Raw genomic sequence first — 17,529 nt, forward strand, 5'->3', positions numbered from 1 at the left:
GTTTGGAGGGAAAGACAGGTAATAAGCAAGTGATTAGACAGTTCACTTTGGGGGAGGTGCCGAGGTGGGAGAGGGGAGCTGATACAGGAAAGGTAGTCCAGGAGGGCTTCCTGGAGCAGCCGACATTTAAGCCCAGCGCTAAGGGGTGAAAAAGGGCGGCCACACAGCGGGGGTGGTGGGAGGAAGGTACTCCAGGTGGAGGGAAGTGCACGTACAGGGACCCAAGGCTAGAGAGGCTCAATGTATCCAAGCAATGGGGCCTCACAGCCCACATGCTGTACTGGACAAATTGCATAACCTCCACTCAGAGGTGGAAACAGGCCCAGGGAAGCCAAGTGCCCTGGTGTCCCATCCCTCCAAGGTCCCATTGGAAGCTGGTGGCTCCCTGTCTCCCTTTCCCCTCCCTCAGATCCCCTCCTTCAAGCCCTCATCCCCACCATTGCCCCGGACAGCCAGGGCTAACGGCTTTGGGGGGCCTGCAGAGGAGTTGGGAGGTGGCTAAGCGGCTGAGGTCTTCAGAGACCCCAAAGGCTGCCTCGGTGAGGACTGGGGGCGAGGGTGTTACTTCATTTCATTTTTTGGCTCAGAGGTCACAGTTCAGGAGCAGATAAAATGGGGGCTGCCCTAGCCTGTGTGCCCCTGTCGTCAGGAAGCACCTCTTCCCCCTTCCCTGGCCCCCATCACTGGAGGCCCTGCCCTGGGGTGTACAGTCTGGGGCCTGGGCAGAAGAAGGAGGGAGAGCGGCTGTCCATTCCCCCTGGTGAGCTGCTGGCTTTCTCTGCCCTGAAGCCCCTGCCTCGGTGTCCCTTCCCCCTCTGGCCCCGCCACCTCTGTCGTGGTTCACTTTCTGCTCCCCTACACCCCCTCTTCTCCCTCCCCATCTCCGCCTCTTTCTCTTCTCCATCCTGTCTTCATTGCACAGATGGTGCTTTGCCCTTGTATGTTCCGGGCACTGGGTGCGTGAGGACATGGCACAGGGCATCCTGGCCCTCATGGTGCCCCTGGGCTAGCGCTGCTCCAGCTCTTTGTCTCTCAGAACCTAGCGCACTGGGCTTCCCTGGTGGCACAGTGGTTGAGAGTCCGCCTGCCGATGCAGGGGACGCGGGTTCGTGCCCCGGTCCGGGAGGATCCCACGTGCCGCGGAGCGGCTGGGCCTGTGAGCCATGGCTGCTGAGCCTGCGCGTCCGGAGCCTGTGCTCCGCAACGGGAGAGGCCACAGCAGTGAGAGGCCCGCGTACTGCAAAAAAAAAACCCCCCAAACCTAGCACAGTAGGTGCCTAATGAATGTTCATTGAATGACTGAATGAATGTATGTTTTTTCCCTTTTTTCTTTCTCCATCGCTTCCTCTCCCCCAGCCCTCTCCATCTTGTTCTGTCTCCACCTGCCTCTGTAGCTCGGCATTTCTCCCACACATACAGACTCTGGACACACAGTAGGCGCTAAATAATAACAGGAATATCAGCTAACATTTATTGGGTGTTTACTTTGGTGGGGCCTGGACTAAGCACCTATGTGCATGGCCTCATTTGTCTCAAATGTTTGTTGAATGAAAAAATCAAGGAGTGAATGATTGAATAAAAGATAGAGTTGCTTTATCTTTTAGTCTGGTGTTCCTCCTATATTTTCTTACTATCTTTGTCTCTTCCAGTCTCTGGATTCTTAAGTACTTAGTAAATGACAAATGGATGGATGGAGGATGGGTGGGTGTGTGGATGGATGGATGGGTGGGTGTGTGGATGGATGGATGGGTGGGTGGATGGATGGATGGGTGGGTGGATGGGTGGGTGGTTGGATGCATGAGCTGTGTGTTTCTTTCTGTCTCCAACCAACACACAGTAGGTACCAGGTAGAGTCTATTGGGATAAAACATTCCTTTGTGTCTCCAGATGTCTTTCTCCTCTCAGTCTGGTCCCTCCCTAGGGCTCCAGCTGCCCCCACCTCCCAATCCCTGGGCCCCTAAGGCTAGAGACTGTGGGGTGGGCAGAGGATGAGCCCTCCTATCACCCGGCTTCCTCACCCTTCAGGAAGCAGCCACAGAGCCCCAAAGCTCCCACACCCCAGCCGCCTCCCATACTCAAAGTCTTCAACCGGCCTATCCTCTTTGACATCGTGTCTCGGGGATCCACCGCCGACCTGGACGGGCTGCTCCCCTTCTTGCTGACCCACAAGAAGCGGCTGACTGACGAGGATTTCCGGGGTAAGCCACCCAGGAATAGCAGGTGGGCCAGCTGGGGGTTGGGGGAGGCCTGGCATTGGGGTCCCACTTTCCCCTCAGCATTTTCCCTTGGGTTAGTGGGCTGCACTAGCCAGGAAGAGCACTGGACAGGGAGTCTGGTCCTGTGTGTCCTTTACCATATTACTTAACCTCTCTGGGCCTTTGCTGCATTTCTTTGTTCATTCATTCAGCCTTCATTTATGAAAAGATTAGTGTCATAGGTGAGCAGAGTCTACCCACCTGGATTCAAATCCCACCATTACCACTTAAGGGACGTGTGGCCTCTCTGGGTTTCAGTTTCCCCATGTGTACCCTGGGGAATAATAATAGCATAGTCGTGGCCTCTGAGGCCGGTGCCAAGCACAAGGCAGCTGGGGTCCCAGGAGCTCCTGTCCCCTCTGAGGGGAGCTCTGCAGTGGGGAGCAGGGCATCGCTGCTTCTGCTTCTGAGGCTCTGCCCCCTCCCTGCCCAGCTTTCTGGCTCCCCGCTATAGGCTGGAGCCCAGTCACCATTGACCTGGGACTTACTCAGCCCAGACAGCTCACTCTCCAGCCTCGTCCAGGCTCAGAACACCCACCTCGGGGCACTAGCTCCCTCTGCTACCCCAGGGCTTCCCTGCAAATCGGGGAAGGTGGCCTGTGAGCCTCTCCACCCAAGTCAGCCACCTGTTAAGTGCCAGGTGCCAGGTGAGCTGTAATTAACTGGCCGAGTGACCCCACAAATCCATATAAAATGTCGGGAATTGTGGCACCTGCTAGGAAGGAGGACCTGTCACGGGTGGGCCGGCCATGGTAACAGCTCGGGGCTGACGAAGCTTCAGGGAGATCAGGGGCCATTTTTGGAGACTTTAGGTACTTCAAGTAAATTAAGTGCGAAAGTAGGCTGACTGGGTCTGCAGTATATTTTTCACATGTCCCTTTCTCAGCCAGATTCTTTGAACACCAGAACGATACGATGCTGTATCATTGTGTCCATCAGAAGAGAATTACCGGACTTATAAAAAATATTCATTCATGGTGCCCAGCCAGGTGCCATGGCCTCGTTTGGGGCACGAGCTTAGAGTTGCGGAGAGGGTCTCCGTGATGGTGTGAATCTCATTTGGCGACAACCACATTTAAGCCCCGGCCAAATGGCCCCACCTGGCCCCCCAAGTTCGCCAGGCAAAAATGGGGAGATTTGGGGTGGAGGGGACCCCTGTGAGATGGGGATCACGGTGCCTGTGCTTCGGGGGACAGAGCAGTGCCAGGCTGGGCTTGCCAAGGCTTCTGGCTTCTGCTGAGTTCAGGACTGAGCTGAAAGGTGGCTCTAAGCCTAGGCTGGGAACTCCCAGGCCAGTGTGTCTGCATGAGGATGGGTGGGCGACCCTAAGATAGGCTGGGAGGGGGCCCTGAAATGGTACAGAATAATGCATCTGTAGAGGGGGATTTACCGTGACGCCCATTAATTAGGCTTCAGGGCCCTTGCTTGCTCTGGCCCCTTGTAGCCCTGGACCTAATCTGGAACTTGTAATTGTGTGTTTGCTTTCATTAACAGGATCCCCAAATTGTGTAAGTCTCAGGCTCCACAAAACCTGGATTTGCCCCTGGGTGTTTTTCTAGCCAGAGGCTCCTGAGCTCATTGATTCTTTTTTTTTTTTTTAACATCTTTATTGGAGTATAATTGCTTTACAATGGTGTGTTAGTTTCTGCTTTACAACAAAGTGAATCAGTTATACATATACACATGTTCCCATATCTCTTCCCTCTTGCGTCTCCCTCCCTCCCACCCTCCCTATCCCACCCCTCTGGGTGGTCACAAAGCAGCGAGCTGATCTCCCTGTGCTATGCGGCTACTTCCCACTAGCTATCTATTCTACGTTTGGTAGTGTATATATATGATTTTTAGGGGAGTCAGTGGCCGGCCCTCCCCTCTGCCCACGCACAACCTCCAACTTGGCAGTTAACTTAGGGCCCTCGGCTTCAGCCTCCCCTCATCCCCTCGTGGGCAGAGCCACTTTGCCACCTGCTGGTGGAGTCGGTAACTGCAACCCCTCCCCATTTCTGGGTAGCCGCCGTTCTTCGTGTCTTATACCAGGACCCAGGCTGGCAGCCCCGGACCCTGCCTGGGCCTGGGGGTGTGGAAGTCCAAATCCAAGGTCTAGTTCCACATCCCACACAAACCACTTGAGCTCCTGTGGTGTGGAATTCCCTGCCGTGCCCAGCTTGCCCCTTCGCTGAATGTGCGTTAATTCAACAAGTGGTTATTGGGCACCTACCAAGTGTCAGGCTCTGTGCTGGTGTGGGGCAGAAGTGGTGAGTGAAGCAGATATGACCCTGTCCTCAAGTAGCTCTCAGTCTCGAGGGTGAGACCAACTTGATCAAGCAATCACAGAAATAAATACACAATTACAAACTGTAATGTGTGTCCACAAGAGGCTGCATTGGACAATTTGACCTAATCAGGAAAATCTTGGAGAACCTCCGGGAGGAGGTGACAGTTGAGCTGAGTCTGAATGAATTGCAGTTAGCCAGATAAAAAGAAGTGGAGGAAGGATTAGAGAGGAGGTGAAAGAACCACATGTGCAAAGGCCCTGTGGCTAACCATGACCAGAGTTGGACTCAGTTGCTATGTGGAAAGTGGATTAGACGTCCAGAAAGGCTGGTGGAAACCAGGCATGTGAGAGAAATGGTGGCTGGGCCAGGTTGGCAGCAGTGGAGATGGAGTGTGGTGGAGGGGTTGGAGAAACAGGTAAAATTTGTGGGACTTGCTGGGGGGTGGGGTGGATGTGGGGAGAAGGGAGGACAAAGATAAGAGTAACACAAAAGTTTCGGCTGGCTGGGGACACCATCATCTACGGAGGGGACACATGCAGACCGGGTTGGGGTTTGGGGAAAGATGACAAGGTCAGCGTGGAGAATCATGAGTTGCCTGACAATTAGAAAACGGACTGATTGAGGTTGCCCTGAGTGCGGGTGTGTCTGGACAGAATCCCCAGGGGCCTTGGCCAGCATTTGGGGTCCCCTCCCCCTTATGCAGATGGGGAACTGGAGTCCATTATCATTCGGTACATAGTTACCTGGTGTCGACTCTGGGCTGGCCGCCAGGGGTGTAGCTTAAAGTAGCCAGAACGAGGCTTGTCCAAGCAACCTCACTCCTAGGAGCGGTGGGACAGAAATTCAGGTCTCTGCGTTTTACCCACTTCCCAGCACCTAAGGAGAGGCTCTAAAGCATTTCTCATGGAGTAATAACTGCAGCAGTATTACTTATTGAAGACTCCTATCTGCCTGGCTCTGGGCTCATCAACAAATACCTATTAGCTCACGATTTCCCTTTTATATATATATAAATTTATTTATTTATGGCTGCGTTGGGTCTTTGTTGCTGCGTGCGGCCTTTCTCTAGTTGCGGCGAGCAGGGGCTATTCTTTGTTGCGGTGCGCGGGCTTCTCGTTGCAGTGGCTTCTCCTTTTGTGGAGCACGGGCTCTAGGCGCGTGGATTTCAGTAGTTGTGGCTCGCGGGCTCAACAGTTGTGGCTCGCCTGCTCTAGAGTGCAGGCTCAGTAGTTGTGGTGCACGGGCTTAGTTGCTCCGTGACATGTGGGATCTTCCTGGACCAGGGATCGAACCCATGTCCCCAGCATTGGCAAGCAGATTCTTAACCTCTGTGCACCCAGGGAAGTCCCACAATTTCCCTTTGTAGCCTCAATTTAGCTAGACAAGAAACTGAAGCAGAAAAGGTCATACAGAAATCAGGAGCAAAGCCCAATTCGAGCCCCCAAAGACCTGGGTCCAGAGTGGGCCCCTCAGCCCACACCTGCCTTTCCCATTCCTCATCCCTTTCCTGATCCCCTTCCTGCATCTGGCCGTTTTACCCCCTGCCTGATTCACAGGGAAGTTCTCTTTTCATCGACTCGCTCTTTTAAAGATATAAATCAACTCATGTCACCATAAAAATTAATACAAGGGAAAGAAAATTGCAAAGGGACAGTAAGCATTAGTGGGAGGTGTTAAGGACCCATTAGGACAAAACGAAGACTGATTTCACAGGAGGGATTTGACAAGCGGATGAACCTTGCACACTCGGGTTTTTACTGTTATTATTGCTGCATCCGCAGAAGCCCCCAAATCCTCTAAGATAATGTCACGTTCACTATGGCTCACAGCCTCCACTTTGGGGAATGCTGCACTCCCCCTGCCTGCCTCTAGGGGCACTAGTGCAAGCGCTTCATGGGAAAAGGATCTATGTGCAAATAGGCAGGCAAAGACTGCCTCCTGGGTCTGCTTTTAGAGGTTCACAGTCCTCATTAACAGATTAAAGGTTCTGAGAAGTCCTGTAGTGAAGAAATACGGTTGGCTTTGTTTAACCCAGCATTCCCCCTTTTTATCTGATTTTTAAAAATTCTCTCCAAATATGCTTTGGTAAACACCAACCTCTCCACAGGCTGCAGCTTCCCACATTTTAAAAAACTTCTGCTCCTCTGAGTTTATTTGACCTTCTCAGTACCATGGGGAGCAGATAGGGAACAGGCTCGCAGAGGAGGACCGACACGGCCAGGACCTCTGGCTCCCTGCCCAGTGCCCTGTCCACAGCTGCCCAGCAGTTTGGGCCACGGGCCGAGCGCCCCTTCTCCTGCACGTCTCTCCTCACAGAGCCATCCACGGGGAAGACCTGCCTGCCCAAAGCCCTGCTGAATCTGAGCAACGGCCGCAACGACACAATCCCTGTGCTTCTGGACATCGCTGAGCGCACGGGCAACATGCGCGAATTCATCAACTCGCCCTTCCGGGACATCTACTACCGAGGTGAGGCCCTGAGCCGGGCGGGAGGGGGGCACCGTCTTCGCTTGTCCAACCATCCCCCCAAGTGAGAGCTTCAGTCTGGGCCCCAAGTGCCAGCACGTCCCCAGGAACCAGTTGTTGAATGAATGAATGAACGGACGAAAGAACAATAACTACCCCTTCCAACTTTGATATTCTGAGTTTCAGAATCAACGGTTCCAAGGTTCTCAGGTGCAATGAGCCAAAGGGGCCATGAACCTGGCAATCTGGGCCCAAGATGCTCAGGTTCTGGATACTCTGAGGCTTTGTTGCAATAGTTCTATGAGGCAACATCTCAAAAAGGCACAGGTGTCTCCAGTGCCAGATCCCTGGGTCTAAATTCTGAGATCTATGAATCCAGCTTGACCTTTCAGATTCCTGGATATGCAGATTCAAAGGCTGTGAATTTTACATCCCCAATTCTATGAGACTATGATGCCGTTGTTTCCTCTAGGATGAAAGCCTCTTATGAGTCTGAAAGGTTCCCACATTTGGGGCCCTCCAAGTTGGACATCCCTTGAGCCTAAGATTCTGCTTGCGTGATGCAGCAGATCTGGGACCTCGGGCATCAGAGACTCCACATCCGGGAATGCCTGAAGGGCTATTTGCTGCCCTCGGGTGGGTTTCTCCCTTTTGCACCCCAGCGCCTCCCACGACTGGTCGGGTCTCTGCCCCCGGTGACTGTCCCCCACCCGATCCCAGGCCAGACCGCCCTGCACATCGCCATCGAGCGCCGCTGCAAACACTACGTGCAGCTCCTGGTGGCCCAAGGAGCCGATGTCCACGCCCAGGCCCGGGGACGCTTCTTCCAGCCCAAGGATGAGGGAGGCTACTTCTACTTTGGTGAGGAGGGGCCCGGTGGGGCCTGGGGCCCACGGGGGAGAGGCTGGGGGCTGGGGGCCTATGGTGGTGCTGGCAGCCCTGACCCCTCCCCAAACAGCCAGGGCTGCGCTGGCCACGGGCCCGGACAGCACCCGGTACACAGGCCGCCTGACTGGTCTTGGTCACTGAGGTCTTGTCTGCGAGGAGTAGAGCATCACCACACTGCCCTGAGCCTCAGTTTCCCCATCTCTACAGCGGGGATCGTGATGGGATCAGAGGGTTGTGATGGGGTGTCCCCGGCCCTCAACACTCGCATCCTCCAGTCTGACTTAAGCTGGGACTGATGGTCAGATTGCAGGGCCCGAATTCCATCACCGCCACGTCCCGGTTGGACCCATGGAAGATTTTAAATTTCACCCCTGCTCAAAGGCACATGTTATTTGGGGCTCAGGCACAAAGTCCCTTAAAGAATCCCTCACAGCCTCCAAGTCACACAACGCCGCCCCCACCCCCCGCCCGAACCCCGTCTACCCGGGAGCATCGCCTCCAGACACGTGCAGTCGGCCGGGGCTCGTCCACGTTGACCGTGGGCACTGCGTCCATTGTCGCGGCATCTGCCCCGAGTGTCCGGCCCCGGGGCCCCGTCACCGACCACCCCCTCACCCACAGGTGAGCTGCCCCTGTCGCTGGCGGCCTGCACCAACCAGCCCCACATCGTCAACTACCTGACAGAAAACCCGCACAAGAAGGCGGACATGCGGCGCCAGGACTCCCGTGGCAACACAGTGCTGCACGCGCTGGTGGCCATCGCTGACAACACTCGCGAGAACACCAAGTTCGTCACCAAGATGTACGACCTGCTGCTGCTCAAGTGTGCCCGCCTCTTCCCCGACAGCAACCTGGAGGCCGTGCTCAACAACGATGGCCTCTCGCCCCTCATGATGGCCGCCAAGACGGGCAAGATTGGGGTGAGTGCAGGGCCGGGGGCACACACCCATTCTTGCCCCTCCATACACACACACACACACACACACACACACACACACACGGGAGGGACTGCTGCTGGCATGCATTATTATTAATGTGCACACCCACCTCCCATCCTGCCAACCCCAGTGTGCAGATGTCCCAGCTCAAGAACCTGCTATGGCTCCCTATTGTCCAGCCAAGCTATTCAACCTCATCCCAGAGCCTCTCTGCTCATCCCACCCCATGGGATGCTCACTGCCCCATTCCCAGCAGCCAGGGCAAGCCACTGACAGAGAACTGAGTCCCAGAGCTGCAGCCCTGCAATACTCCCCTCTACTCCGTGGCAGGGGTCCTAGCTCAGGCTCTAACCTGCTGAGTGGCTGTGTGCCAGTTTATTCCCTCTCTGGCCTCACAGCACAGGGCCTAGAGCAGGATTTCTCAGCTTGGGCACTAGTGACATTTGGGTCTGGATGTTCTGGGGCGTGGGGCTGCTCTGTGTCATTGTGGGATGTTTAGCTGCATCCCTGGCCTCGAACCACTAGATGCCAGTAGTACCCCCCACCGATTGTGACAACCCCAAATGTCTCCACACATTGCCAAATTGTCCCCTGGGGGGGCACCCATCGCCCTGATTGAGAACCAAATCTGGGGTTCTCTAGAGTCAGGAGCACCTGGGTCCAAGGCCAGGCTCTGCCACTTCTCAGCATGTCACCTCAGGCATCTCACCTCTCTGTGCCTCAGTTTCCTCATCTGTAAAATGGGGATAACAGTAGCGTCCTGTGGTATAGTGTTCAGACAACTCAATGAGGTGATCCACTTAAAGTTGTTAATAAAGATCCTGGGATGGGTAATAAGTGCTTAATAATCGGTAAGGGTTATTATTCCTCTATTAAAAATATAGCAAAAAATTACTAAAATCACAATTATACCAGAGTCCTGAGGCAGTAGAAAAGGCCTGGGTTTAAAATCTGGCTTTGCCTATTGAACTCTGTGGCCTGAGGGGACTCCCACCTGATCCGTTCCCCAGTTCCCCTGTGTGTAAGCCAGAGACAGTAGGAGTAGCAATAAGAAGGACTGAATAGGATAATTATTACTAGATTTAACTGATCAGTAAGATTGATTAATTGCTGTTTTAATTATGTAAAGAAGATACTCATGACAACTCAGATTTTTAAGGCTGACCTGGGTTCAGTCTGGCTTCAGTGGGCTGTGTGGCCTCAGGGAACATCCTTCTTTTCTCTGAGCCTCTGTTTGCTCATCTGTCAACCAGGATGGTAAGGGTAGGAATCAAACAAGATGATGTGAGGAAAGGGTCTGGTGTACAGCAGGTGCTCAGTAAATATTTTACCCTTCCCTCCATCCTGCTGTCTGGGGAGGTGCTATTTGATGGGCTGGCCCAGCTCCCAGGGTCCCTCCAATGTGTGTGGCCCAGCAGCAGTGCTCCCCGCCCCTCAAGGGACGCCCTGACCCTCCCTCCTCCCGTGCAGATCTTTCAGCACATCATCCGTCGGGAGGTGACAGACGAGGACACCAGGCATCTATCCCGCAAGTTCAAGGACTGGGCCTATGGACCAGTGTATTCCTCACTCTATGACCTCTCCTCCCTGGACACGTGTGGGGAAGAGGCCTCTGTGCTGGAGATCCTGGTGTACAACAGCAAGATTGAGGTAGGCATCAGGGCAGGAAATGGGGCGCAGTGAAGGAGGGGCCCAAAGTGGTGGGGTCTGTGAACTGGATGCAGAAGAGGCCAACTAAGTGCCCAGAACAGCATCTGGCACTGGGGGAAAATGGGAGGTTGTAAGGGTCGGGCTTCGGGGGGCAAGCAGGACTGGTTCAGGATCCTGGCTCTGTAACTTATGTGCTGTATGACTCAGGACAAACTACCCAACCTCTCTGAGTTGCAGCTTCCTCTTTTGTACCATGTGGATAAAGATAGAGCATTTCCCACTGGGTTGCTGGGAGGACCAAATGAACCGCCTGGCGCAGGGTAAACATTATGTGTCAGCTATTATCATTAGCATTTGTTATATGAAGTTTTAAAAAGCTCTTTTTTTTTCAACTTAGGAGTATTTTATGAACATCGTTCTGCACCATTAAATATTCTTCTGCAATATCATTGCTGCGTGGAAATGTACCATGTTCTAATTAACCATTCCTCTACTCTTGGTCATTTGGGTTTGTTTCTGTACTTAACTATCAGGAATAACACTGCAGTGGCATCTTTGTGACTACATAATTGCACAAATCCTTGATGATAAAGAAACTCAAGTCGTTAAAGGGACAGGATGCTGTACAAATGGGGCAGAAAGTGCTGGGTCCTGGGTGCAGAAGGTCTCCCTTCTAGCCCTGGCTCTGTGAGCTTGGACAGATGCCTTTCCCCTACCAGAGCTCACTTCCCTCATCTTTGAAATTAGTGACCAACTTGGTTTAGATTGGGGGATGGTGGGAAGTTTACCATCTCTGCTGCAAACTCTGATTGGTAGTGTCTGCCCAGGGAACTATATAGAGTACTATTGTGTGGGACTCCGTTATCGATGTCTGTCCTGGGTTCAGAGTTGGAAAATTGTGGTGAGTCAAGTATTTATTATCCTTGGGCTAAATTTCCAAGTCCCACTTCCTGAATCAGAATTTCTGAGATTGAAACCCAGGGATTTATATTTTTAACAAGCTCCGTAGGTGATTTTGCTGCCAGCGGCTTGGCACCGTCCACGGATTGGAGTTTGGGGATCACAAGAATAGATATTCTTTAGGGATCTTTCTAGCTCTGGGTTCTATGAGTCTAGAACAGGCTGGAAAGGTAAGTTGGGGCAGAATTGGGCTGAGCCTCGAATGCTGAGCCCAGAAGTTTGGGTGTTGTTGAAGAATGAATTAGGAGGAAAAAGTGCTCCCAGGGCAGAAGGTGGGGGAAGGCGTACTGGAGTCAGCCTGTCTAGCCCCCTGACCACCCCACCTTCCACAGAACCGCCACGAGATGCTGGCCGTGGAACCCATCAATGAACTACTTCGGGACAAGTGGCGAAAGTTTGGTGCCGTTTCCTTCTACATCAATGTGGCCTCCTATCTGTGCGCCATGGTCATCTTTACCCTCACCGCCTACTACCAGCCGCTGGAGGGCACTGTGAGTGACCACGAGCCAGGAGGCAGAAGCTGGAGCATAGCGGCGGGGGGGGGGGGGGGGTCCCCCGTGGGAGGGACTGGAGAAGGCTTAGGGATGGATAGGGGGAATTCCCTGGTGGTCCAGTGGTTAAGACTCCATGCTCTCACTGTTGAGGGCCTGGGTTCAGCAAATCCCTGGTCGGGGGAACTAAGATCCCACAAGTTGTGTGATGCAGCCAAAAAAAAAAAAAAGAAAGAAATGGATGGGGAGGTACCTACCCCACACCCAGGGGGAAGAGGGTGAGGGAGGAGGCTCCACAGGATGTAGATGTTCGGGGCATTGGGGAACATATGGATCTGGGACCAGATGTTGATGGGGCTGGGGGAGGACTTGCATGCTTCCTGCCCCCCAGCCCCCATACGCTTACCTCACCACGGTGGACTACCTGAGGCTGGCCGGCGAGATCATCACGCTCTTCACCGGGGTCCTGTTCTTTTTCACCAATGTGAGTGCTTGCCCACCCCCTCACCGCCCCCCTCCCCCGTACCTTGCCCATCCCCCGTCTCTCCCTCCACCTCTTTTAGCTCCGTTCTCCTCCCCTCTGCACTTCTGTTGGCTCCACCTCTCTCACACATCCCCTCCCTTCCTCCAGATCAAAGACTTGTTCATGAAGAAATGCCCTGGAGTGAATTCTCTCTTCATCGATGGCTCCTTCCAACTACTCTAGTGAGTAGAGGTCCCTGGGGTGGCAGCTTCTGGGTGAGGAAGGTGGGGTTGGGAGGGACATCATCCAGGTTTGGTGGTGGGATGGGGGCTGACTCTGCTAGGAGTGAATTCACCCAGCCTGATCAGGATAAGGCCAGTGTCAAGCAAAAGGGTCTTCTGGTTAAAGCAAGATTTTGGTTGCTAAAGAGTTATCACCATATACACCATGGATAGAAATAATTTAACCTCTTATGCTTGTGATTAATTGCTAATGTCTGCCAGGAGTGCCCATGTTAAGAATCTTGAGGTTGTGTCTGTGTTTAGTGGGAAAGAGTGCTGGCATTGATTAATGATGTCTGCCTAGGGCACAGGATGTGTTGTTAGTGTGTGTTACTTCTTTTCCCTTTTCCTTAGAGTTAGAGAACAATGAAAATTCACTTAGCCACAAAATCGCCACTGAACACCACTGAATCTTTCTCTACCAATTCCAAAGGACATCACTTTGGGTTCTGGTAGGGCCTCAGGGCCATTAAACATGTAGCAGTTGCCAATTAATTGAGCGATCTGGTTAACAGGATGCTTGGGAACCCAGTGAATCCACATGGTTTCTCTTCTGGGTGTCACTGGACTGTCCTACTACCTAGAGGGCTTGAGGGCATGCCTCCCCCTCCAGGGCCTCATTCTCCCCTCTCCCCTCCGGCCCCTCTTGTGATCTCTGCTGCCCTGTAGCTTCATCTACTCTGTGCTGGTGATTGTCTCGGCGGCCCTCTACCTGGCGGGGATTGAGGCTTACCTGGCCGTCATGGTCTTTGCCTTGGTCCTGGGCTGGATGAACGCCCTTTACTTCACCCGTGGGCTGAAGCTGACGGGGACCTATAGCATCATGATCCAGAAGGTATGGGGTGGGGGGGTTCCCTCTGGACTTGTGTGTCCTTGGAGGAAGCCACACACACCACATATGTACAGACAGTGCTGGTGACCTTGAGGCTGTGGGGTGCTACGGGGGCAGTGGGCAGGGCCTGGACATCGAAGAGGGACAGGGTGGAGCTGGAGAGATTTGGGATGAGGTGTTGGGAAAGCGAGAAACCACATGTCTCATCTTTGCCTCCATATTCCCGCCGGGGTCTTTAGATCCTCTTCAAAGATCTTTTCCGCTTCCTGCTGGTCTACTTGCTCTTCATGATTGGCTACGCTTCAGGTGAGCTCCGGGTGCCCAGGTGGGCCTGGTGGGGGTGGTACTGGGACTGGAGCGGCCACCACAATGTATGGAGGAAAATAACCAGCGTTTGTAGAGTTCTCATTGTGTGCCTGGCACTGGGCTAAGTCCTTTCCCATTCCTGCCTCATTTAATCCTCCTAACAAGTCTGTAAGAGAAGTGCCTTTCTTATCACCTTTTACAGATAAGGAAACTGAGACTTAGAAAGGTTCAATAATATGCCCAAGTTCAAAGGCTAGGGAATGGTAAAACTTGTGTCTTAGCTATTGTTGCAAAAGAAGCCACCCAAAACTTAGTGGCTTAAAACAGTCACCACTGATGATTACGTTCAAGTCTGTGGCCCAGCTGGGTGGTTATGCCGACCTGGACCAGGTTTGGCTAATCTTGATGGGCTCCTGTATCTGTGCTCAGCTGGCGGGTTGGCTGCTGGCTGACTGGTGTAGCTAGGGGGTGGCCTCAGTTGGGGGTGACTTCTCTGTCTTCCCTGGAGTCACTCATCTCCAGCCGGCTAGCTTGGACTTGGTCACATGGTGGTCTGAGGGTTCCCAGAATGTGAGCGGAAGCATTCAAGGTCACTGCCTGGCACAGCATCACTTCTGCTTCACCCTATGGACCAAAGCAAGTCTTAAAGCCAGCCTTGATTCAAGGAGTGGGGAAATAGACTCTACCCTCTTGGTGGCAGGAGCTACAAAGCCACATTGAAGGGGTGTGGTTACAGGGGAGGGAGGGTGCCTTTTAATCATTCATCTACCAGCCCAGGTCTTTCTTTCTTTTTTTTTTTTTTTTTAAAGAAATTTATTTATTTTATTTATTTTATTTTTGGCTGCGTTGGGTCTTTGTTGCTGTGCACGGGCTTTCTGTAGTTGCGGCGAGCAGGAGCTGCTCTTCGCTGTGGTGCGCGGGCTTCTCATTGCAGTGGCCTCTCTTGTTGCAGAGCATGGGCTCTAGGCGTGCAGGCTTCAGTAGTTGTGGCTCGCGGGCTCTAGAGTGCAGGCTCAGTAGTTGTGGTGCATGGGCTTAGTTGCTCTGCGGCATGTGGGATCCTCCCGGACCAGGGCTCAAACCCGTGTCCCCTGCATTGGCAGGTGGATTCTTAACCACTGTGCCACCAGGGAAGCCCCAGCCCAGGTCTTTCTTAAGGTTCAGCACTGGCTCCCTCTAATAGGCTTTCTCCTTGATGACCTGATGCTGTGGGACCTCAGTGGCACAGACCATGGGGGAAGGACCAGGGATGGGGAAACTAATCAAGTTATTGGGCTGGTTCCCAAGGGGTGCGTGATCTGCCATCCAATGCCCAGTATCCAAAAGGGTGTGGCCGGGCTTCCCTGGTGGTGCAGTGGTTGAGAATCCGCCTGCCGATGCAGGAGACACGGGTTCGTGCCCTGGTCCGGGAAGATCCCACATGCCTCGGAGCAACTAAGCCTGTGAGCCATGGCCGCCAGGCCTGCGCGTCTGGAGCCTGTGCTCCGCAACGGGAGAGGCCACAACAGTGAGAGGCCCGCATACCGCAAAAAAAAAAAAAAAAAAAAAAAAGGGTGTGGCCAACTCAGGCTTCACCAGGCCACATTCACATCTGAGGAGGTTGGTCTAGGAACCAGCACTGGCAGCAGGTATCTGATGATGGTGATATTTTAACCCAGATGGTGCCAAGGCTCTGTGTGGATTATATTGGAGAAGGAGAACTGTGGCCTTAGCTTAGCTGGGGAAAGAGGGACAGGGTCCAACTGCCCCTACCAGGAGTAGGACTGGAAAGAACTAGACAGATTGTCAGGGGTTCTCCAGTGGTTTGAAAGTCATATCAAGAGTCCAGCAGTACCACAGTCCTAGATATAGAAACTGAGGCAGAAACCTAGGCGTTAAAGTAGCAACTTAGTGGTCAGCTTGGTCCCCGGGCTTCTCCTGCTAGGGAACACCAGATCCTCATTCTGAGGCTGACGTATCCCAAACATGGTACATGTGCTGCTGTTTCCCACTATTGTGCCCATGACAGACATTGCTAATGGATCACAGAATCCTTCTCAACACATATTTCAGCAGTCGCTACAGAATTGAATAGCATTAGTATATGAGTTGGAACCTGCTTGCTGTAATCCCAGGTTGAAGGCATGGTGACAGTCTATGCCCCACTGACTGAAGGGGCTCAGCCCCCTCATGCTCCTTGCCGTGAATGGTGTAGGAGCAGATACACATGTTGGTGTTAAACTGTGTTGAGAAGGACTCGGAAGCTTCTTCTGGGTTTAGTGGGAAGGGATGAGCACCACGATCAGTTTGAGATGTCTGGAGGGGGTGAGGGCCTTAGTGAGAACGGCTTCTTCCACCCTTCCTCTCTGAGCTGCTGTGAGCTGGGAAACAGGAGCACGCAAGAGAGTCTGCCCCCAGAATGCTGGCATTCCAGGCTCCCAAGACCTCTAAGAACAATAGGCACGATGAGGTTTTTCTTAGCCTTGGCACTGCTGACATTTGGGATCAGATAATTCTCTGTTGTGGGAACTGTCCAGTGCATGGTGGGATGTTGAGCAGCATTGCTGGTCTTTTTTTTTTTTTTGAATTTTTTTGGCCCTGCCGCATGGCATGCGGGATCTTAGTTCCCTGACCAGGGATCGAACCCACGCCCCCTGCAGTGGACGTGCGGAGTCTTAACCACTGGACCGCCAGGGAAGTCCCCGCATCCCTAATCTTTACCCACTAGGTGCCCGTAGCGCTCCCCTTCCAGTTGTGACAACCAAAAATGTCTCTAGACCTACCAAAGGTGCCCTGGGGAAAAAAATCACTCCTGGTTGAGAACCACTGGACTAGGTCCTGGGAACCTCCTCCTTGTTAACAAGAGTCTGTGGACAGAGCAAAGGCTCTGCCTGCAGGAGGGCCCAGACGTGACTGCTGGCGCGGCTTCCTCGCTTAGTAACCTTGGGCCAGCGCTATCCCCTAACCAGGCCTCAGCGTTCCCCTCCATCAACTGGGAAGGGTCCTCCCCACCCCTCAGCCGGCGTCCTCACCCTCGGTGAACGTCACCGCCGTCCCTCCCGCAGCCCTGGTCTCCCTCCTGAACCCGTGTGCCAACCTGAAGGCGTGCAGCGAGGACCACACCAACTGCACGGTGCCCACGTACCCCTCGTGCCGTGACAGCGAGACCTTCAGCGCCTTCCTCCTGGACCTCTTCAAGCTGACCATCGGCATGGGCGACCTGGAGATGCTGAGCAGCACCAAGTACCCCGCGGTCTTCATCATCCTGCTCGTCACCTACATCATCCTCACGTTCGTGCTGCTCCTTAACATGCTCATCGCCCTCATGGGCGAGACGGTGGGCCAGGTGTCCAAGGAGAGCAAGCACATCTGGAAGCTGCAGGTGAGGCCCCAGGACTCCCATCCCCACCCTGCCAGCCACTCTTCTCCTTCTAAGTTGGGCCCCCCCCGACCCGCCTCGCCTCCTCGGCCTTGTGCTCTGGGCGAGCCGCACCATCTCATTCCGCCTCCACCGCCCTGTCTGTAAAATGGGCACCGAAGACCGCCATCTGTTTCCCGGGGCCGCCTAACCCAGTTCCAGGTGGCTTCTTGCCTGGCCACTAGCAGTGGGCTCAGATTCCCTTTGGGGTCCAGTTTGTGGTATACAGTCAGCTTCACCGGGCTCCGCTGAGTGAGCTCTGCAGGCACAGGAAGTGCTCAAAGAGCATCGCATTTCACATTTCAGTGAGGGTTCTGCAGTGAGCACGG

General features: G+C 53.7%; 1 protein-coding gene across 3 annotated transcripts in view; it reads left to right on the forward strand.

The window, feature by feature from the left end:
* Positions 1 to 17,529, forward strand: part of TRPV4 (transient receptor potential cation channel subfamily V member 4) — a 36,970-nt gene that overhangs the window by 15,462 nt on the left and 3,979 nt on the right. For 2 of the 3 annotated variants that reach the window (XM_059039443.2, XM_067014615.1), the window contains 11 exons: positions 2,026 to 2,198; positions 6,845 to 6,997; positions 7,715 to 7,855; positions 8,504 to 8,802; positions 10,291 to 10,470; positions 11,763 to 11,921; positions 12,313 to 12,405; positions 12,553 to 12,626; positions 13,335 to 13,500; positions 13,737 to 13,803; positions 16,848 to 17,164. In XM_059039443.2, the coding sequence (XP_058895426.2) occupies positions 2,026 to 2,198; positions 6,845 to 6,997; positions 7,715 to 7,855; positions 8,504 to 8,802; positions 10,291 to 10,470; positions 11,763 to 11,921; positions 12,313 to 12,405; positions 12,553 to 12,626; positions 13,335 to 13,500; positions 13,737 to 13,803; positions 16,848 to 17,164 (1,822 nt within the window). The remainder of the gene's footprint in view (positions 1 to 2,025; positions 2,199 to 6,844; positions 6,998 to 7,714; positions 7,856 to 8,503; positions 8,803 to 10,290; positions 10,471 to 11,762; positions 11,922 to 12,312; positions 12,406 to 12,552; positions 12,627 to 13,334; positions 13,501 to 13,736; positions 13,804 to 16,847; positions 17,165 to 17,529) is intronic. The other variant, XM_067014616.1, reaches the window with a different exon arrangement.

The sequence above is a fragment of the Kogia breviceps genome, chromosome 15, assembly GCF_026419965.1.
Source record: "Kogia breviceps isolate mKogBre1 chromosome 15, mKogBre1 haplotype 1, whole genome shotgun sequence".
Classification (NCBI taxonomy): domain Eukaryota; kingdom Metazoa; phylum Chordata; class Mammalia; order Artiodactyla; family Physeteridae; genus Kogia; species Kogia breviceps.